General features: G+C 40.0%; 2 protein-coding genes across 2 annotated transcripts in view; both read left to right on the top strand.

Moving 5' to 3' along the window:
- Nucleotides 1-5759, top strand: part of nisch (nischarin) — a 31969-nt gene extending 26210 nt beyond the window's left edge. Inside the window, exons 24-28 of the mRNA XM_080423064.1 lie at nucleotides 75-200; nucleotides 1043-1195; nucleotides 1698-1861; nucleotides 2353-2525; nucleotides 3143-5759. Coding sequence (XP_080279190.1) covers nucleotides 75-200; nucleotides 1043-1195; nucleotides 1698-1861; nucleotides 2353-2525; nucleotides 3143-3482 — 956 coding nt within the window. The 3' untranslated portion in view covers nucleotides 3483-5759. The remainder of the gene's footprint in view (nucleotides 1-74; nucleotides 201-1042; nucleotides 1196-1697; nucleotides 1862-2352; nucleotides 2526-3142) is intronic.
- Nucleotides 5760-7740: 1981 nt separating this feature from the next.
- Nucleotides 7741-23765, top strand: LOC308081705 (mannose-1-phosphate guanylyltransferase catalytic subunit beta). Its single transcript, XM_080423309.1, has 10 exons — nucleotides 7741-7844; nucleotides 10845-10977; nucleotides 11980-12060; nucleotides 12290-12338; nucleotides 13104-13249; nucleotides 15414-15572; nucleotides 16909-16987; nucleotides 18853-18980; nucleotides 19986-20168; nucleotides 20797-23765. The coding sequence occupies exons 2-10, from the start codon at nucleotides 10849-10851 to the stop codon at nucleotides 20926-20928; spliced, it is 1086 nt and encodes a 361-aa protein (XP_080279435.1). The 5' UTR covers nucleotides 7741-7844; nucleotides 10845-10848; the 3' UTR covers nucleotides 20929-23765.
- Nucleotides 23766-23970: the final 205 nt, after the last annotated feature.

The raw sequence follows: 23970 nt of genomic DNA, 5'->3' as shown, positions 1-23970 counted from the left end.
CTCTCTCTCTCTCTCTCTCTCCCCCTCTCTCTTCTCTCCCCCTCTCTCTCTCCCTCTCTGTCTCTCTCCATCAGTGTGGGAAACAGCAGATTCAGCATGCAGAGATCCGGAGGCGGAGTCATGTTACTATCTGACCATCCGATTGGCTGACCTGCTGTCTGTCAACGTGGGGCTGTTTGACCAGTACTTCCGGGTCGTAGGTCAGTTGCCCAGCAGTACTAGAGGTCCTGGTAGGATAGAAAACCAGCAGTACTAGAGGTCCTGGTAGGATAGAAAACCAGCAGTACTAGAGGTCCTGGTAGGATAGAAAACCAACAGAATCCTGAAGTAGTAGAGGATGTAGTGCAGGAGAGGTCATCCCCGCCAAGGATGTGTAAAATGTTGTGATACTGCTTTGATTTTCAACACTTCCCCAACATATGAAAGAACTTTACTTACTTTTATTGTTTTGTATATGTCTGGGGCATCAGGGCAGGTGTCTGCTTACGCAATTGTGAAGCATGGTGGAGTTACTGTTTGCAAATCATTATTGTGTACTTTTACACTCTTTAACAATACATTCTCTGACAAGTTATCAGGTCAACTAAGCCACATCCTCTGTATTCGCCAAAATGGCCTGCAAGGGACTTTATTCAAAGTGCTTTACAATGTGCATTGCAATCACCCTTTCACACAAGGCACCAACCTGCTCAACAGGTTCAGTGTCTTGCTCAAGGTCAATTCAATTCAGTCCAGTCCAGTCCAGTCCAGTCCAGTCCATTTGTGTCCAACAAATGGCTGACAAGCTCAAAAGATTTTCTGTACAGGGGAAAAAGGAGGAGACCAAGTACAGCACCCTGGGGGACCCCGGTCAACGAAGTATATACGTTAGGGTTTCAGTGGTTAAATAATGGTGAAGTTTCCATTTAACTGTTCTCTCTGTGTGTGTGTGTGTGTGTGTGTGTGTGTGTGTGTGTGTGTGTGTGTGTGTGTGTGTGTGTGTGTGTGTGTGTGTGTGTGTGTGTGTGTGTGTGTGTGTGTGCGCGTGCGCGTGCGTGTGTAGGTAGTAGTGCAGATCAGATCGTGTGCTGTCTCAGCAGAGACAGTTTTGGGACTCATAGCTTCTTACAGCATCTGATGGCAGTCCTCAGCCTCCAGGAGAAAGTCCCTCAACCTGAATCCACTGAGCAAGACTTCTACAGCCACAAAGACACTGGTATCCATCCATCCAGATAGATAGATAGATAGATGTCATGACAAAAACATTTTATTCTGATAAATATTCAGATTTTCTCACTGAAGAAAATGGCATTTTTCCACTGGATTTTTAGGTATAGGATTCTGCTCAGCAACACAACACATTATATACATTCAGTCATTCAGTATCGTCAAGCTGAAATTATGAACACGGCTCCTTTGCCAAAGATTTTATTATTTTAATTTTATTTTAGTTATGTGTCCTGCATAGTTGCAGTGATGAACGTTTAGGTTGATTATTTTATATATACTTATAATACTTTCTTTATTTTATTTAAATTGATAAACGAGTCAGTTCACATAGTAGTTTCCTCTGCTGTCTGAAGTCACATCTGACCTATACAGTACGCACACACACAGAAAATGGTGTGAGGACTACACAGATCAATAAAATGTAAACACTTTTGAGGCATTATTTGGGGTGTGTGTGTGTGTGTGTGTGTGTGTGTCACCCTCTGCAGGTAAGATGCAGAACTACGAGCTGGTTCATGGTGGTAGGGTGAGGTTTGTTTACCCCAGTGATGAGGAGATGGGAGATCTCACCTTCATCGTGGCAGAGAGGAAGACAGCTGCCTCTTCATCCTCATCCTCCTTCAACATCCTCCTCTACCTGCTGGCCTTCCAGGTACACAGCTGAGCTGAACATTGCATGGAATGCACTGAAGTCAATGAGAGCTGGGATACTGAAGTCAATGAGAGCTGGGATACTGTACAAGGTCAATTATTGTCAGCCTGTCAACCGATTCTTGTGCTGACAGCTCGTACCGCCCAAACTTACAGTGCTATTCAGATACGTCAATACAATGACATAGTGCGCACCTCGAAAAATGATATCAGAAAATATATGTCTGACAAAGGTCACAACCATTAAAAAATATAGTTTATTCATACACTTGTCCACCTGGCTATCATTGACTTCAGTGCATTCCATTGAACTTCCGGCTATAGTTTCTAAGCGCACAGACTAAGTTTGTGACTGTGTTGTAAGTATGGACTGTCATGGCTTCATGTGCTGATTTACCAGGTTCATTTACTGGTTTACCTGGTTCATCGTTCAATTCTTTCTTCCTTTGTTTTATCGCTTCCTTCCTTCTACCCTTGCTTTCCTCCATCCAGGTCCAGACACCTGGGAGTCCCACTGGTACTGGCCCCTCCCCCGGTACTGGCCCCTCCCCCTCCCCCCTGCTGGAGCCCAGGACTTTGATCCTGACCTCCACAGACATCTTCCTATTGGACGAGGATTATGTCAGTTACCCTCTACCTGACCTGGCCAAGGAACCTCCCTCTAGGTATGTCATAATTATTGTTATAATTCTTACTATAAAATGAACAAAACTATGTCCGTCTTCATCCATTTATCTCCTCAATGGGTTGAGCTGAGAAAGTGTGAAACTCCTTTGGAAAAAAACTTCCAAAACTGTTGGCTTCCAAAACTGAAAATGATATGATCTTTTTACTAAAGGGCTGTGAGAGACGGGGAGAACCCTGTTACTGACCAAACACTCACTAGCATGATTACTATCAGAATATCGAGCTTGAGGACACCATTCAAAGTAATAGGGCGACAGAAAAGAACAGGGCGGTCCATTGAGTTCAATGGAGAAATGGCGCCATGCTCTATTCGGTTCCTCAAGCTATATAGAGCTTTAACTTTTTAACAAAACAACAACAAAAACCTTTAAACACTTAAACCCTCAATAGTCTGTAAACTAATACTTTGTTGACCGTGGTCAGCTATGTAGTATGTACTTGGTCTGCTCTTTTGTTCTCCCTCTACACCAAATCTCTTCTCCGAAAATACTATATCTACTTGTGCGTTGTGAGCTTGTAGAGCGGTTATGTTCTCCGAATGTTCCCCCCAGAATAAGGATGCTAGGGTTAAAGCGATGTGGTCTATGTTGTCCAGGGAGAAGTACCAGGTGAGGGAGTGGAGGAGGATCCGGGACTTGGACAGGGTTCTGTTGGGGTACCAGCCGGTCCCACAGGCTCTCACTCTGGTGTTTGATGACTGGAGCGGACCGGACCTCCTGTGTCACCTGACCATGGACCACTTCAACCAGGACCCAGCAGCAGGAGCAGCAGGCACAGCAGGAGGTCCAGGTGCAGTGGGAGGAGGTGCGGTCGGCGAGGTGCAGTGGTGCATCCTGGTACCAGGAGCAGAGAGCAGGGAGAGACTCCTCTCTCTCCTGGCTCGCCAGTGGGAGGCGCTCTGCAGTCGAGAACTGCCCGTGGAACTCACCGGCTGATCGGCCCGACTCGGAGACAATTGACAGGCCGGGCCGAAGGTTTGATTGGTTGGCTGGAGTCTACTGATGATGTGAACTCTGCTTCTAATTGGTAGACGGACGGACGGACGGACAGTGTTTTTATAAGTTAACAATTGAACATGGATATGATGCTGGACGGTGCCACAGAGTCCTGAAGATTTGACTTCCTGTTTACGTCGTCTCTGGCTTCTTGAGGCTTCTCAATGCGCGCGCGCGCACACACACACACACACACACACACACACACACACACACACACACACACACACACACACACACACACACACACACACACACACACACACACACACACACACACACACACACACACACACACACACACACACACACACACACACACATACACACAGACAGAGCTGCGTAATAATCTGCTTTATTTAACGTATTGTTTTTGTGTTCCTATTTTGAATGAAGGTGATCTTTGACAAAGATGAAATGTGTCATTATTGTTATCATTATTATTTTTAGTATTATTGTTTTTAAACAAAAATAATTGTAATGGTTTTACATTTCAGAGCTAATTTTATACTGTATACCGTCACTGTTGGGTAGAAACCTTGTATCTCCATCCTACTTTTATTACTCTGTCTATCTGTAGTTCACGTATCGGGAATTGTCTGACAGACCAGTCGCACCGGTCTAGTATTTCAAATTATTTAGTTTGTTTTGTATATGAATGCCCTACTTTGTCACAAAAGAGTGTTGCACAAAAGTAGTTAATTATATATATAGTCCATACCCGATGAAGTGCGCAGGCGAAAGTAGTTGCAAACGTGGGGTTATCCCGCGTCCCGTCGTCCCCCCCCCCCCGCGCGCACGGCCCGTCGCGCTCTGTGTGTGCTTGTGGCAGTGGGTCTGTGGATTCGACACATGCGCAGTTTGATCATTCGTCCCATAGCTCGCGGGGCCATTCCACAGCTGGGCAGCCGTAACCATGGCGACATTCTTTTACATAAAAACGCTAATAAACAGCTGGCGTTTGGTGAAATCGAAAAACGGGCTTGGCTGTTCCGTGCACATAATGGTGAATGGCTGTGTGCAAATTCAGATCAATTGCTCCAGCCACTGAGGAGAACCCGGGCAGAACGATTTTGGCCTCACCACTACAGAGGTTTGTAGAATTATAGGAGGATATTTCAAATAAATATTGAAGCAATTTAAAGTATTAGTATTAGAAAAGTAACACGACTAAATAACTACATTGGATCTGTTGGAACACAGGTCATTTTTTTTCCATTTCCTGAAAGGTAATGGTTTTGGATATACAAGGTTTCCACCCGACAGCGATATTGATTATCACCCTGACATTGGTCATTGACTGAGCTTATGGATCCGTAGGCCGGCTGCCTGGTGCTTCCTCCTCCCCATGTTGTCGGTAAATCCCGGCAGGACGAACGTTAAGTTTGCCGGGCAGTTCCTCGTGGGCAGTATGTCGGTCTATTTATTAAAGTGTCTTGTTGTCTCGTTGATAAATATAATCATCACCTGGCATTCATGGAATTCCATGAATGTCTTGGTCATTTTATACTTGTGGTTTATACACACACACACACACACACACACACACACACACACACACACACACACACACACACACACACACACACACACACACACACAATGTGGCTGGTGGTTGGAAACCTATGTCTAAAACCGTTACTTTTCAGGAAATGTAAAAAAGATTGGATCCTTTTTTGATTGATTGAATACTTTAATGGTTTGCAAATAGTACAGCAAGTACAATTACGCAAGCAATGCTAAAAGGATAACACAAAAAAGCCATGATTTCTTGTTTCCATTGTGGTCCTATGTATTCAATTCATAATCTACAATGTTATTATTTATTCACAAGCTCTTGTTAATACTGTACTTTAACATTGCCTCCTTATTTTGGGCATGATATACAGAAGGACATTTTTTTTTTCTTTTTTTTAGAATAGTAATTTATGAGAAAATAGTTGAAATATGGAGATTCAAGTTTCTGCTCCACAGCGACAAAATATATGATGGTTATCTTCATATTGATATCTAATGCTTGAATTATTATTATTATTATTATTTTCTATTTGATGTTTTATTTTTCAACCTATCACATCACTTGACCAAATGCAAGGTGACCAATAACAGCTGCTGTTGTTGAGTTGCCTAACTAATGAAACTATTGTTTTATCGGCTTCCTTCTGCTTCAATGTGGAAACATAAAATGCATTAAGGAACAACCTTTAATAAACATGTTTAAAAACATCAACTATCATGCGTGCATTTTTTTTACACTGCAACTTTACTCTTTGTAACATTACAGTTCACACCTTTACACTTTAGGCCATGATCACATCTTTTCATAATCAAACACCAGGGGTCATTATGTAGCATGTTTGTGCTGCATGGATTTTTACATGTTCTGTGTTTCTTTCTTATGGACGTCTTTTTCAGATGTAAGAAAAAACACATATACCTGAGAAATCAGTGTGGTACTGTGCACAACATGAATCGGCCAAAATTCACATACAGTACATATCCACAAATACACTCCCATTTATACCTCTAAATGGTTAAGAAAAACTCACAACAATTAACCTGTTAATACCCTATATATTTCCAAGTCGAGTTCCGGTAGATTGAGAAAATAGTGGAAAAAACACAACTTCATAAATTGTCAAACTGAAACATTCGCAAATGAAAAACTATATTTGGCATTCTAGTAGTTGCCCATCAAACCGACATAAAAAGGGAACAGGAGATATTTTCTTCAAAAGAGCACTGCAGTGCTCTCTACACTGGACCAGTGCATGGCTGCTATCCTGGTCTCTACTGCAGGGGTTGTCAAAGTGGGGTCGGGGGCCCCCAGAGGTCCTTGGGGGTGGTTTCCAGGGGGGTCCCCAGCAAAATGTGTTAATATAGCATCACAATCATTTTAACCACTTTATCCATTTATACGTTGGCTATCTGGAAAATGTTTAATAATTTGGATAATGTTTTGACATATGTTCTGGGGTCCCTGGCATAACCTTTTCAGATCAAATTGGGACCCCCAATTTGGGGGTCCTTGACATGAAAAAGTTACTAGATCTGTGCATGGTCCTAGCATTTCCATTCCCTTTTATAAGTTGAGTTGGGAATTCTGTTATTTTTTTATGCTTGGTTGTGCATCTAAATAATGAATAAATAATGAGTATTTGTATTTTACATACATCTGAAAAAAGTCCATATAAATTGGCACAAGATACTTCTGAGAACAGTATGCTGCTTTAGTTTTTAGTTTTAGTATTTTCAAAATGCACAAAATACTTTGGGGAAAAACCATAGAGTTAAAAATAAGGGAAAAACACAAAATATAAAAATAAAACCATAAATCACAGCTAACATTTCACATGAAATTATGCAAGAAAGAAAGAAAGAAATGAATGAATGAATGAATGAATGAATGAATGAACGAATGAATGAATGAATGAATGAATGAACGAACAAATGAACAAACGAACGATATTATCATAAATGTATGCATTCCAAATTAATGTATTATTATCATTATTATTATTATTATTATTATTATTAGTAGTAGTATTATTAGTATTATTATTAGTATTATTATTAATGGAGATGGAGTGATGAATCGCAGCCGCACCTTCTCCTCGCCACGTTGTGTCCATCTGATTGGTCAGAAGTCTGAGAAGAGGCGGGACAGCAGGTACATTATTACCATAGGGGTACGGTCTTATTTTTAACTCTATGGGTACGGTCCTTATTTTTTAACTCTATGGGTACGGCACCTTCAACTCTATGTACGGTACCTACCTACTAGCTCTGGTCCTTAGGGTTAGAAGGAGTCAAGGAGTTCTCCTTAACGATATGTTACTTTTCGGCCGTTCCCGGCAGGCCCACACCCCCCCGTTAGGCGGTAGCGCAGGCTGTGCAGCCTCTCGTCTGTAGTAAAAAATAAAAAATACCATTTCGCTACTCACCAAAACAAAGTCAGTTATAAGATGTTGAAAGCCTACTTTCCGTAGTGGGAACACTCTGAGGTGAGCCCCCCACCTTACGTCTAAAATACACCTTTTGGCCAGAAAACGATTAGTTATTCCACTGCGCCCCCTACAGATTTGGTCAATGGAATATTCTATTGACAATATCTGTAGGGGGCGCAGTGGAGTAACTAAAACAAAACCTACCTACCTACCTACATAATGGTACGGTCCAAGCCCCGCCCACCACGGATCCCCGGAACAGAAACAGTGGAATCCTGATGTAAGCTAATGTACGTGTCATTCATCTAGATCTACACATCATCTACTATTATACACACATTACACTCTACTCTCTGTAAGTACTACTCTATAATACTACTACTACTACTACTACTACTACTAATATTAATAAGATACTCTATACACACACTCTACTCTCTGAAGTACTACTTTATAATACTACTACTACTAATAATATTAATAAGATACTATACACACACTGCACACTCTACTCACTGTATTTACAACTCTATAATACTACTACTGCTAATAATAATAACAACAACAACACTTAATTTAATAGTAGATTTTATGCCTTGAAAGTATACTTTGTATTACTGTCTAAACTACTGTTTAAAGGTGGTACTGTACTGTCTATCTGTTAAAAGTGTGTATTCATAATATCACTGCTGTGTTTATACCCAATTATTAGTTGTGGTCTTGACGTGTTATTATAATTATGAGTACCGTTAAACATAATTATCTGTCACTGGTTTAAGCCAATCACTGTCAGTGTTAGCTGTTAGCTTAGCACAGTGAGCTAGAAAGTCAATGAACTGTGTAGGAAAGTTCAAACACCAAGTGTGTGTGTCAGACTGAGCCTCATAGAGTGAACGTAGATCATATAAAACAATACTTCAATACTTCTTATAGTTTACATGACTGTTGGAGGCTGGCTGGAGGATGCTAACAGTAGTAGCATGTAGATGTCATTCAGCCACTGAGTCGTTTTGTTTACTTCTAAATCGGTTCAAATTCTTGCACTGTTGTAACTGTTGGCTGGATACAGTATGTGTCTATATTCACCCACTAGCAGGATAGTATTTCATTCATTCATTCATTCATTCATTCATTCATTCATTCATTCATGTGTTAGCAGATCATAATATGGGATGTTATTGTTGTCAGGAATGCAGTCCTACTGGATCAGGTTCAGGTCTTCAGGCCAGATTGGCCTCAAATAAATACTAACATGTTACATAATTATCATAAAAAAAACAAGACTGTATCATATGTGAAATAGATATGATGAGAATATATCCACATGATGGAGATGATAATGCATTACAGTTCCTCTCTATATGATGTCACACAGATTCAAGATTTAATTTGTTACTAAACCTGCAAACCTTTTCATGTGAAGGACCCCCAAAATGATATTTATTTGGCTGCGGACCCCCATCTCAAAATATTTTGTTCCAGGGACCCCCAGAAGCAAAGATTTTAGTTAAAAATGTCCGCTTTAAAAATATATATACTGTATATATGTATATATATTCAAGATTTGCACACATTTTCTAGATTCCGCGCCATGAGATTGTAGATCTGCCATTTTTGAATAGCCAAAGTATAAAATAATGGTTAAAGTGGTTAAAATGATTGTGATGCTATATTAACTTTTTTCTGGGAACCCCCGGGAACCCCCCAAAGAACCCCGCTTTGAGAACCAGTGTGCTATATACAGTATATAGCTAAAATAAAAAATGATACAGACGCTTTCCCGGATTGAATGGCTTAAGGCAGCTATGATTGCAGGTATCAGACTTGTCCCAAAGTGAGCCCTTTTGTACCTCAATGTAGGGCTGTTGTATGAGCTCACAACGTGTCGCGATGAGGCGCGTTGTGAACTTGTAGATCGTCTATTTCCGCTATTTATGTACACCACCATTGTACAGTGAAGTATGATACAGGGTTAAGTGGTTCATCAGACTAATCAATTTAGAATTGTTTCGTGTTGATTTGTAAGAAATTGATTATTTGATGAACCTACATGAGTCAGATGAAATACCTTATTGGTTCTAAATATCTGTATCTGTATTGATATATATGTTTGGTTAATTGCCCAGCCCTACCTCATTGTTATGAACCAACACCCGGAGAGGGGCTTTAGGGTAAAGGTGGTGTGTATTGTCTTGGTCTATATTGAGATGCAATGCAAGGAATGGCTTTGTTGTGTAGTTGTGTGAGGTTGGGTGTGGACTGAGACCAGAGTTACGTTAGACCCCCTGTAGGACTGCAGTCAACACATGTATAGGGTTTAAGGGGTTAAGCTTGAGGATGACTGATAGTGTTGGGTGGTTTATCTTTTGGATGTCAATGCACTGGTTGATGCTGAGTACTATATACAGTATTCGTGGTAGTAATAGTGTGTTAGTACTGAATTTGTAATCGTGACAGCCCTAGTAATACTTTATCCCCTTACTATTACTATTCCAAACAAAGTGGTTTGTCATTTTAGTAGAGCGCTGATTCCGTTCCATGGGGCTCTAGACAATCATACTTCATCTATAGAATACTGCCTGCTGCAGGCATTAGGAGTGAGGACGCTACAGAGACATATAGTATTACCACTGTCCTTACTGTGAGTGTGAATGTGATGGATCATATCACAATCACAACTAATAAGAATTATTATAATGCAGGATAAATACATTCTATACATTTGTGTCCACTTTAGTTGTTAACTTGTTGTTGGGGTATTTGTCAAGTACAGATTTCAGGAAGACCTGAACGTCCTCCTCTGCATGTAACTACTTAAAGTTTAAACCCTATATACTTTGTTTACCTGGATCCCCCAGGGCTATTTTCGCTGAATGTTCACTTATTATGACATGCTCAGAAAAGGGACGTTAGGTTTTGAGTGGTTATTCTGTCTTAACTATTATGAGCAGTGGAGAAGTGCTAAGTGTCTTGCTCATGGACACTCTGACACAGACTAGGTGGGCCGAGGGCACTGGGTATTAGGTTACAGTCAATCTGGGAACCCAGAGCCAAGATGAGAATGAAAAACAGCGCCTGTTCTTGAGAGATTAGGTTACAGTTGAAAGTTGAAAATACAAATATTTAGATGTGTCGATAATGGATTACTCTGAGAATTGAATATTCATCCAATTCCATTCAATTCCAGCTGCCTAGTGTTCAGGACCAAATCTGTCTTTAAGTGATGAATTATTCATTCATTATTCAAGTTATGTTTAGATTTGTAACCTGCAGCACAACTCCCATGTTTTTTTTTTTTTTTTTTGTTTTAATATTGAATTGTGTTGGTTACAATATGTTGTCATGGTGATTTCAGGACGATGAAGGCTCTGATTCTGGTTGGTGGCTATGGAACCCGGCTTCGCCCCCTCACGCTGAGTGTGCCAAAACCACTGGTGGAATTCTGCAACAAACCCATCCTCCTACACCAAGTAGAGGCTCTGGTCAAGGTGAGAGACAGTCATATCTAGGGATGGGACTATATGAAAATTACACGTCACGATTATTGTGGATTTTTGTTTTGCGAATAACGATATCACGATAATCAAAATATGCTTAAAGGTTCAAACTTAAAATGCCACTTTTGTTAACTACGCCCAGCATCCCTATTCTGGGGGGAATGTTCGGCAAAAATAGTAGATCTACAAGCTGCGTTGCAACGCATTGTGAGCTTGTAGATCTAAAGTTTTGGCGAATCGATTAGTGTAGAGTGAAATAAGAGCGTTCGTACCAAATGCACTCTTTACAGGTCCGTTTTATCAAGAATAGAGGATTTAAGGGGAATTATCGTTCGTTTTAGTGACTGGAGTCATTTCGTTCCTGTTCACTAAAGAGATCAGTTCCAGTGATTCGTTCATCATGCTTCCGGTTCCGCCCTCCTCGCGTAGTTCAGCCCAATGACAAAAGAGGAACGTCTCTCTTCAGTCAGTCAAAACAAAAGCGTTGGCGGTCCACCCATCTGACCACTTTACATCATGCCAGTATACCTCCACACACTGTTTGAAAACCACTGTTCTTCACACTCCCTAATGGGGGAATTGGCATAATGACTAAATTCTGGAAAAAAATATTAAAGCAGTTTGTTTATTACAAAAATGAATGATTGATATTTAGTGTTTATATTCTTAATCTTTAGTGTTGTGTGATCTCTTGTAAGTGTAATGTTTTTAAATTTAATAACATATATTTTACACTTTATGTCTCATCAAGGCTTCATTACCAAATTATCTGTTTTGTATCCAAAGCCATTTGAATAATTAAAAGGTGTGTGTGTGTGTGTGTGTGTGTGTGTGTGTGTGTGTGTGTGTGTGTGTGTGTGTGTGTGTGTGTGTGTGTGTGTGTGTGTGTGTGTGTGTGTGTGTGTGTGTGTGTGTGTGTGTGTGTGTGTGTGTGTGTGTGTGTGTGTGTGTGTGTGTGTGTGTGTGTGTGTGTGTGTGTGTGTGTGTGTGTAGGCCGGTGTGGACCATGTGATCCTAGCTGTGAGCTACATGTCTGATCTGCTGGAGAGAGAGATGAGAACACAGGAGCAGAGGGTTGGTACCGTATTTCCCACAATGCATCTGACACTCAGAAGAACTACCTAAAAATATGTCTTTGTGATGCAAAATCTAGATCTACAAGCTCTCAATGTGTCGAGACAATCTTGTAGATTGCTATTTTGAAATGGCAATTAAGTGGTTAGTTGTTTAGACTGTCCTCCGTGTCATGTACCATTTCTGTTACTGTTCATAATAATAATACTATGCTTTGTTTCATTGGTAGCTTGGGATCCGAATCTCTCTGTCTCATGAGACAGAGCCACTGGGAACAGGTGAGTCCATCTACCACCTCCTACTGGACCTGAAACCATTCAATCCGGGGACGCATCTCTGTCATTTTAGATGTCTTTGGCTGTTCAAAAATAGCAGATCTACAAGCTCACAGCGCTGCACCGAGTGCCGCACTATGAGCTTGTTGTATATCTGCTATTTTAGAAAGATTGTGAACATTTGTGCAATATTTTTTAAAGCGAACATTTGTAACTCAAATCTTTGCTTCTGGGAGGTCCCTGGAACAAAATATTTTGCAAATGTTCGCTTTAAAAAATATATATTTAAAGATTTGCACAAATGTTCAGGATTTAAAAGAAAATAGCAGATCTACAAGCTCATAGCGCGGCACTCGGTGCAGCGCTATGAGCTTGTCGATCTGCTATTTTTGAATAGCCAAAGAAACCTAAAATGACAGATGCGTCCCCGGATTGAATGGGTTAAGGAGCAGTGTCCGCTGAGGACGGTCTTCTCTTTTTCCCCTCTACACCAAACCTCTTTGTCGAAAATAGCCGATCTGCAGTACAAGCTGTGGATCTGCTATTTTTGGCTAAAGTTCTCCTCAGAATAGGGGTGCTAGGGTTCAAGTGATTAATATTTTTTTTAAATCCTATCGCCCCCCCTGTTGCAAATCTGAGGATCCCCCTGTTGAAGACCCCTGGTTTAGACTTGACCGGGACCTTAATGGTTTAGAATTGGAACTAAATAATGCAATATAAACATGCTATTTTATGGTACATTTCTGTATGGTGTGTGTGTTTCTCCAGCTGGTCCCCTGGCTCTGGCCAGAGAGTTGTTGGGTGATGATGATGATGAGCCGTTCTTCGTCCTGAACTCTGATGTCATCTGCGACTTCCCCTTCAAAGACCTGCTGGCCTTTCACAGACGCCATGGCAACGAGGGCACCATAGTGGTGAGTCAGACAGACAGACAGTCAGCACAGGGTTAAAGTTCCTGTACAGCATTGTGGAGACTAGAGACTAATTCCAACACTCACACTTCGTCCTCCTCCGTCCTCCAGCATGGTTATGTTAAAGCAGCAATACCTAACTTTCCTCTTCTACACCGGAATTTAACCCGGTTTCCTGCGTAAGTGCTGACATTTTTACCATTGAGCTAATAGAGCCTGCCTGCTGACACAGGACACACAGAGCCTGCCTGCCTGCTGACACATAGTGACACTGTGTCTATAGGCGAGACATGACCTTTGATCTAAATGTCTCAATAGAAGAGCAGGGAGACAAAATACATCTACCCCAATTGTATAAGTTAAAGGGTCTACACCATGAATTTCATTTTTTTTGGGGGTTTTTAGTATTTTTTGGGCTCCCCAGTGTCTCTTGTACCCCAAAAAATATTTTTTTTTAACATTCAGTCATTCAGTCAGTGTCTGAACAGTGTCTGAACAGGCCATTTCAGAATGGCAATGCAAGTGACATCACTTGCATTGCCATTGCATTGATGCTGGCCAGACAGAATTGCTCAGTAGCCCCCCCCCTGCCCAAGAGGACGTTTTGGTATTGCAGCTGAAAGTGCTGTATAAGCCAGAGACAATTGACTTGGGATGAGTATATCTGAGTGATGATTTAGGCTCAAACCTTTTGAAAAAGGTTTGAGGGACATACACCATATGATATTAAATATCATTTTTTTTTTTAATTCATGGTGTAGATCCTTTAATATTATATATATTTTATTTCAGACAGAAGTCCATAGCCCACACAAAGGTAACATACGATAACATAAGAGACATACAACATGGGAAAAAGATTAAAAATAAATTAAAAAAGGAAGTACAACAGTGCAATAAAAGTATTATAGTGCAATCCTACCTAAACAGCAGCTGCTGTGCCAGTGCCTGCGCAGCCTGGACGCATTATTGTATTAGCATACTCTACCATACAGATTGGACAACATTTTATTCATTACAAAAGTGAGGCTTTACGGTGAAAGTGGTGAGCTGCTGAAATATGTGACCGCCTTGTGGACTTCACATAATGTCCGTGTCCGTAAGTAAGCGGGAGTATACTAAGTTTAACCCTGTTAATAAACAAACAGCAGTGATTTACATCGGATGTTGGTGTCCACAAGATGGTCACATACTCCGGCAGGTCACTAATGTTTCCGTAACACTGCCATGCTGGAGGAGGGAAAAATGTGTGTAATGATAATGAATTTATTTGTATAGCGCTTTTCTAAACAAAGTTACAAAGTGCTTTACACGAAAACGGCAAACAACAAAGCAAATACATTAAATCAACTGGAAGAACAAAAAACTATTTACAACCGTAGAGGAGGTCTACAAGCTCACAAGCTTGTACATTTTTGAAAAATCTTGAAAGTGTGAGAACTACTGGTTTAGAAGGCATTTGTAAAGGTCTTAATAAAGGTGCGTTTTCAGAAGGGATTTGAAAGAGAGCACGGATCCTGCTGTCACTGCACTAGCAGGTTGGTCTGTTGAGCAGGGAGAGGAACACATGTGTCATGTCCTCCTGGTGAAACTGGTGGCATCACATGCTCGTCTGCTCCCTCCCCAACGAACCAACCAGTAGGGGTCAGCAGTGACAAGGGATTACTGTACCTGAAGGAATTGACATAATGACTACATTGGGAGAAAAAGGAGAAATAATAAGATATAGTCTCCGGATGTAAAAAATGATGATGATGACATGCAGCGTATAATATGCAGATGTATGTTGTTTACTTGTTACATGTTATGTTATTTATATGTGTTTTAACCCATTAAAACCGGGAAAGCATCTGTCATTTTAGATTTTTGCTATATACAGTATATGTAGCAACAAAGGTTTTTCAGAAAACTTTTAGGATTTAGAACAGTGGTTCTCAAAAATAGCAGATATACAAACTCACAGCACGTCACTTTGTGCCGCTCTGCGAGCTTGCACATTTGCTATTTTTGAACATTTTGGCAAAATCTTGAAAATGTCTTTGAATAATTCCGATTTTTTTGTTTTTACACAAATCTTCTCTTCTTCCGATTTGTAGAATCGGCCTCAGGTCATAATGGGTTAATCATGTGTTTTAATGTGTGTGTGTGTGTGTGTGTGTGTGTGTAGGTAACACGTGTGGAGGAGCCCTCTAAATACGGTGTTGTGATTTTTGAGACGGACAGCGGCAGAATCCAGCGCTTCGTAGAGAAACCTCAAACTTTTGTCTCAAACAAGATCAACGCTGGAATTTACATCTTCAACACAAACATACTGAAACGCATACAGGTATATACACACACACACACACACACACACACACACACACACACACACACACACACACACACACACACACACACACACACACACACACACACACACACACACACACACTCACACTCACACTCTCTCTCTACAGGTACACACCAGGATTTTAAACATTTTAGGGTCATTGCACTTGGCCTTTGGTGTTGCCCATTTTGTGTGGACAGTGGACACAAAGGTCAAATGCCAAAATAATTGCATCATTCTAAACAAATAATTACAAAGTCATATTGCCCTCAATATTTGTCACATTCAGCCTTGGACTTCAGTGACTATAGTAGGAGTCACATGAATAACATGAACATGCACAATTTTGAGATGTTGAGATTGTATTTTCCCCACAAAAGTTATTTTCATTCAAGATTAATTGTGATTGGACTTGCTGTAATTACTTTAGTTGATTTTACACAATGTATTATTATTATTTCTTAATTCATAATAATATAAGATTAAGATCATTAATTTGGTTAGCCTAATACACATTAATGTTATCATCAACTGTCATTCATCAAGTTTCTATTCATTTTTCATAATCTCTCTCTCTCTCACACACACACACACACACACACACACACACACACACACACACACACACACACACACACACACACACACACACATTCATACAGGAGTTTAACTTGTGTAAAGCTCCATGATTACCGCAAAGACCATGGAAGTCAATAGGACGTGTTGGATCCTTGCTGCACTTTTTAATTTGGCATGTTTTTTGGTGCATAGAAATTACATTATCGTTTGGCAAAGCAGCAGCTCACCCCCCTCGAACATAATGTCACTCACATGGACCTGTGACACCTACATACAGGTAGGCTACAGACTAAATTCCTGTCTGTTACAATTGTTTCATTTAACTAAGCTGGTAACATTAAACAAACAGCAGCTCTCTCTCTCAAGCATCACTTGTCTTCCGTGGCATTTTAAGCTGCACACGATTCATATCAGCCTCGAAATCAATCCTACTATTGCTTATTATGCGCAGCGACTTGATGTTGTCCAATAAGAATTCAAAATCTCAACCAAAGACAACTGGTGCCTAAAAAAATGTATTGACAGAAGAGAGCTGAGGAGAAACATGAAATCAGCTGAGGGCAGTGCAGGCGAGGCATCAAGGCCACTGTGGCATCTAATCTTTCGAGGGGCACACATGGCCATGGCCGTCGTCGACGCCGTGAAATTCCTGCTCCACTAGCAATTATGTAGTTATAATATGACTACATTTGTGTTCAGGTCATGCAGTGTTCAGGTCATTCTGTATTCAGGTCTTATTGTGTCTCTGCAGCTCAGACCAACGTCCATTGAGAAGGAGATCTTCCCTGTCATGGCAGAGGAGGGACAACTGTATGCCATGGAGCTGCAAGGTAATGAAGCTACTGCTGCCGACACTAATGCTAATATTCGTGACACCCTTTTGTGTTGCCTTCTCTGGCTTCTGGTTGCAGCCTGCACCCACAAAACAACTGGTGACGACCTACAAGGCAATCAAGGGCATGGCAGCCCCATACCCTCAGGACATGATCCATTCCCAGAACCCTTCACGATCACTTAGATCAGCTGACACAGGATGTCTGTTCAAACCTTCCTTGAAACTCCCTGGCCAACACTCCAGCCATTTTGGACTCTTGTCATAGACTAGACCAGTGTATATCAACCTTTTTTGTGCCAAGGCACACCTGGCATACCCAAAAGATCCCAGGGCACACCTAGATATACGGTATATATATATATATAATTATATATATATATATACGGTATATATATATATACACATACACTAGGGGTGTGCCGATACACTAATTTCACGAAACGATGCAAACTTGTAGCTTGTCAGACATGCAAACTTGTAGCTTTTCAGCTTCCACTAGCCGTTTTGAATCCAAATAGGGCAATAGTGTCACACCTGACCCGAAAAAAACAGCATGTTGTCACCCTTTTCACCTCGGGGCTGTTTGCATGCCTGATTATTATTATTGTAAAAAAAAAACAAAAAAAAACCTTTTTTTTTTTTTAAAAAAAAATTTTTTCAAACCTTCTTCAAACGGCACGGCACACCTCAGCAGTAGCCCCGGCCCAAAATTGGGACGTTTGCCAGGGTTGATATACACTGGACTGAGTCATAGTTGTAAATGTATAATATCATCGTTATAGATGTGTAGAGTTATGGTAGTAAATGTGTTGTCATGGTTGTAAATGTGTTGTGTCATGGTAGTGAATGTGTTGTGTCATGGTTGTAAGTTGTAAATGTGTTGTCATGGTTGTAAATGTGTTGTGTCATGGTTGTAAATGTGTTGTCATGGTTGTAAATGTGTTGTCATGGTTGTAAATGTGTTGTGTCATGGTTGTAAATGTGTTGTCATGGTTGTAAGTTGTAAATATGTTGTGTCCTGGTTGTGTGTGTCATGGTTGTAAATGTGTTGTGTCATGGTTGTAAATGTGTTGTGTCATGGTTGTAAATGTGTTGTCATGGTTGTAAATGTGTTGTGTCATGGTTGTAAATGTGTTGTCATGGTTGTAAGTTGTAAATATGTTGTGTCCTGGTTGTGTGTGTCATGGTTGTAAATGTGTTGTGTCATGGTTGTAAATGTGTTGTGTCATGGTTGTAAGTTGTAAATGTGTTGTGTCATGGTTGTAAGTTGTAAATGTGTTGTGTCATGGTTGTAAGTTGTAAATGTGTTGTGTCATGGTTGTAAATGTGTAGAGTCATATTTGTAAATGTGTGGCGTTCTTGTGTTTGGTTTTTGCAGCTCTCAGTGCTACCAAACGTAAGTGTCTGGCCTCTTAATTCATATCTGGCCTCACATACAAACCAGCTGATCCTGGTAGGATAGAAAACCAGCAGTACTAGAGACCAGTAGAGTGTCTTCGAGTCTGTATGACATTTGGTTACTCTTTAGCCCATCCTACCTCCTCCACCACCACCACCACCAGTGTATGAAGGAATGTCACCCATCCCTGGTTTGGGCTCTGGTGATGTCACTGGCCTCTCCTATCCTTATATATATATATATATATATATATATATATATATATATATATATATATATATATATATATATATATATATATATATATATATATATATATATATATATATATATATATATATATATATATATATATATATATATATCTATATCTCAATTCAAATCTGCTTCAGACTGATTCATTGTGTGTGTGTGTGTGTGTGTGTGTGTGTGTGTGTGTGCACATGGGTGGGTGTGTGTAGGTTTCTGGATGGACATTGGTCAGCCTAAAGACTTCCTGACAGGGATGTGTATGTACCTGCAGTCGCTACGGCAACATGCACCAGAGAAGCTGCGCACAGGACCCGGCTTCCTTGGAAACGTGCTGGTTGTGAGTATCTCATTGGTTGGCTCACATATCGAGTAGTTCCTTAATTGGTCTAACCAGCAGGTCAGCTACTTAGTTGGTTATCTAGTCGATTATTCCACTGCTCAAACGATTCTTCGATTTGATCACACAGCCTAGAATAGATCTTTGGATTAAATTGGAGAGCAGACCAGAAAATATCTGCAGTGTAAAAATTGCACGTTCATGGAATGTCAATATACATTGTTCCTTGTGTCTGGGTAGCAATACATTTGTATATAGCCTAGCCTACTACTAGCATTGTACATTATTAGGCTAACATGACAGTGCTAATGCAGAACAGAAAAAATATTACACCCATACTAGGCATACTCTAGAATGTAGAATGGGTAGGCTTTGGATGACAATATAGCCTTTGCAAAAGAATAAAAAAGAAAATAATATTGCAATATGCAAAAGAATAAAGAAGAAAATAATATTTTTTAATAGATTTTATGCTCAAAAACGATGATTCGAATAATCAATTATTCTAACCCATCCCTATTATCTAGTAGCCTAATATTCTCTAACTCACATATTAGTCAGTGTCCATGGTATCAGGCCGGGACATCAAAATGAGCCGTCCTCCGAGCTGCACAAATAAGATTGCTTGGGTAGGAAAGCCTCTTCTCTCCTCGACAATAGAAACGTCATCAACAACCACTCGCTCAATGTAAATTCAAAGGACAATCGCCTCGTCCATTCACACATTGAGTCTTTTCGGTCTTTTGGACATTACACCGGCTTGACACAATGGAAGCTGGCACAGTCAAGTCTGTTGCATTTCAGTTCCCACAAGTTGGACACTTAGGTTCACGCATACTAACTACTGGTTAATGTGTAGCCATAACTTCCAGATTACAGTGCATGTGTGAGTGAGGCTTTAAAGTTTGTTTAGTCTCTTTTGTTAATGTCTGTTTGTGTGCGTCCCTCTGTCTCCATCTGTCTGTGTGTCTGTCCCTCTCCCTCTGTCTGTGTGTCCATCTGTAGGACCCTACTGCTCAGATAGGACAAAACTGTTCAATAGGGCCTAACGTGACGGTTGGAGCAGGTGTGGTTGTGGAGGATGGCGTGAGGATAAAACGCTGTACTGTCCTGAAAGGAGCGCGCATTCGGTCCCACGCCTGGCTGGAGAGTTGCATTGTGGGATGGAGCTCATGTGTGGGCCAGTGGGTGAGTTCAGAAATTTCACTACTACAACTCACTGATCATGACAGCACATTTGTCATAGATTATCCTTACGTATACCCTGCTATATACACTACTACTACTTTATTATTACTACTATTATATTACTACTATATATCTTTGCTGTCGGACAGAAACCACCATGTCCAAAATATAAACTTTTCAGGAAATGAAAAAGGAAAAAAAAACATGTTTTTAGAACAACACAATACTGCCTCGTCAAAGTTGGTATGGTGACTGTTTACATTGTCAGATACTTGAATGTGTCCTTATGTTATCATCACTTTACCAAAATACAGCTCAAGTGAAGTTAGGAGGTTTTTGACCATTAATGTGGTCAAACTTCGTTATTCTAATCAGTGATGGAAAAAAACAAAGTTAGGTGGTTTGACCGACAGTTTGAGGATCCAATGGAGTTAGGTTTAGTCAGAAGCGCTTTTTAATACTTTTCGTTGGTTCAATAATTGTATAACCCACACACGGACATAAAGGGTGTTCAATAGCACTGATTTATTAGAAAAAGACAAAAAAAGTAAAAGAATTGCCCGACAGTGACAAATTATATATATATACTAGAAGTGCTCCTGCTTTGACCGGGTGCTGTTTGTTGCAGGTGCGTATGGAGAACGTAACGGTACTTGGGGAGGATGTGATCGTCAATGACGAGTTGTACCTGAACGGAGCCAACGTTCTGCCTCACAAATCTATCAGTGACTCAGTGCCTGAACCCCGGATCATCATGTAAACACCTCAGACAATCACAGCAGCAGAACACTGAAGGAGAGCGAAGGACACATGCAGAGAGCCAGTGGAGTGATAATAACAGTAGTTACTAATAAATAGACTGTCCTTGTCGACGGAGAGACCATCAACACATAGATGGATGGATGGATGCAAGTGTGGCAGAACAAGTTTGTTTTCATTGTAAGACATTGTTCTGAGGCGGTTTTCGAAGCGACCGGTGACGATGCCAACCAGCACTGTGACTGTGTGCCGGACTTTGTTCCGTGACTTCCCATTAAGTAACATACGTGACAACTACAGTAGGGCTTCACACCAGTTTCAACAACAATGCGTGGGTTCAAGGGGTTCAGCAATAGAACAGGAGAGGGAGGGAGTTTAGGTAAATACAACAGCTGTGATCACAGGCACCAGTGTTGTTCTCAAGTAACATACGGCTTCTGTTCCATTGCTTTTTTTAAACTGTTGTTTAAAATCAACGGAGCACTCAAAACAGTTCCATCTGATTTCATATTGCTATTTAAAAAGATGAGACATCAAGGTTTGATGAAAAATGTAATTCTGCTCTGTTTATAATAATACATTTATAAAGCGCTTTTCGAAACATTGTTACAAAGTGCTTTACAGTGGCAATATAAAATACACTACACCAAGAACGATTCAGCATGATCGTTTTTTGATGTTTGCGCTGAAACAGAAAAACAACAATTAAACAATTAAAACAATAAACAAAGTAGGTTTTCAGATGACACTGAGTTTGCAACCCTTAGATCCTGAGGCAGGGCGTTCCAGTGTGACTAGTGGTGTGACTAGCTGTGATGTTATGCCAAATAACTGTCCATGTCTGCACAACTGCAGAGAAATATTGAAGACATTTCTTTGTTATGTTTGACCACACATGTTGGTTTGTAGACGAGACTTGAAGGTCTGTCTGTCTGTGAGGGTCCTGTTATGTATTTCTTCTTTTTAGTTATATTTCCTTTCTTATGTCGTGCTTCCGCACTGTGAAAAGTGCTGAACTTAAAAGACCATACCGTTGTCAGTAATTTGTCGCAAATCATTAAAACACTATTAATCTTACCTGAATAATTGAGTCAATGTTGGCTAAACACATCACTTGAATAATAAGTCATGGATGTTTGGATTTGAATTGTAAATCATTTTCTTCTGCTAAACCTTTCAAATCAGTCCATGCTTTAAAATGCATTAAAATGCCTAACCATAACCAAAATACTTGTGCTCCAGAATTAATATAAAAAGACAATGGAAGTTTTATTTCCACTAACATATACTATGTTTTTAAATATCCATAGACACACATGATACCCAAACAAAACTTGAAGTCATTTAGCAAACATGTGGCCTTTGAAAGCAAAGCATACTGTATACTGTAGGTAGTTATCAAAGTGAAATAAAAAGCCACTTAAAGGGATATTTCATTTTCAAAAAAACTTTGGGTCATTTTATCATCTACTCAGGCTTTTGTGAGCCCCACAGACCGTTTTTAAGTTGCTTGATTCAATATTTAGATATTTGATATTCATTTTATCAGACACGCCCCCTTCCTATACAAATCCATTCTAACTTCAAACTCCATTTTTAACATGTTAGATTCATCAAAAATACCAGTCCTTGGTTCTGGCGACTCACCCTGCCCTCTTAATACGCGAGGGGGCCGTGCTTTTTTGATAACTTTTTTCATTTATTTTAAATATTTTTTTTGGAAAATGAAAAAAAATTAATACAACAAAATAATAAAATAAAATAAATGAAAAAATGTATCTCGTATTAGGAGGGCAGGGTGAGTCACCAGAACCAAGAACGGGTATTTTTGATTAATCTAACATGCTAAAAATGTTTGAAGTTATAATGGGTTTGTATAGGAAGGGGGAGTGTCTGATAAAATGAATATCAAATATCTAAATACTGAATCAAGCAACTTAAAAACTGTCAACTTAAAAGCCTGAGTAGATGATAAAATGACCCAAAGTTTTTTTTTAAAGTGAAATATCCCTTTAAGCCAGTAATCTTATACTGTTTAGCTGCTGCAATTTTGCTATGAACTCGCATCTAGTTTAGTATAAGACACTGTCTGTCTGTCCAAATTATTCAAGCACAAACGGGGAGCTGGTGGCCGCTTATCACAGATTATGTTTGTTTACGAGAGCATTTAACTGTAGGTCGTATGTAGCTAACATTAACTAGTGGTTATCCCAGGCAATAGTTTGATGGGTGCTGCCGATTCTCAACTGTGTGTGTGTGTGTGAGAGATTTCTGAATAAATGGTACTGGGTAGACTGTTCGGCGTTAATGTTGGCATTAGAAAACAATCCAAATAAATGTGGTTATGACCTGGTCTGTACAAATGTAGAACAAATGACTTAAGTTCCTCCTTAATCAAACTAACAACAGTGCTGTATGTTTTGTAAGGTTAGTATGCAGTGACTTGTAGTCAGTGGGCTGAACATGACGCATCACTGGTATGGTCCTTTAAGAAAATGTATTGTCATCTCAAAAGTTGAAATCAAATATGAAATGTGAATTGGGATGTTTTTGTCTACGCCTGATTGGTGTGACATGATGCAGCATAGCTGAGCTCATAGATAATGGTTTCAAATTGTTTCGTAGTAATTTTTCTGTCATATAAATGTTCAATGCTAACATATGGAACCAATTCTAAACCAGAATATTCAGCACTGTTAGGGAAAAAAAAGGAAAAACAATATGATACACTGTGTTTGAATGTATTGTTTTATATGAGATGAATATAATGGATGGAACACACTCAAATGTTCTGTCTCATTTTGATACAAAACAAATAAAAATAGGGAACAAAACTTCTATCCATCTTGTGTCACTCTTTACTAAAGGTATTTTAGACTCATTTGGTGGTTTTCAAAGCATCCAAATTCGGTTATAATAAGTGGACTTGGTAGCACTGCTACCAAGTCCACTGCTACTAGTGCTGTGACTGCTGTCTATCTTCAACTAGCTTTCTGTAACATCGCCCTCAGTCAGTGTGGGATGCCAGGGTCATTGAGCTGCA

This window comes from Gymnoscopelus braueri (assembly GCF_963280865.1).
Source record: "Gymnoscopelus braueri genome assembly, chromosome: 3".
NCBI classification, from domain to species: domain Eukaryota; kingdom Metazoa; phylum Chordata; class Actinopteri; order Myctophiformes; family Myctophidae; genus Gymnoscopelus; species Gymnoscopelus braueri.
Note: the sequence above shows the minus strand (reverse complement) of the source record. Positions and strands in the feature narration are given on the sequence as shown.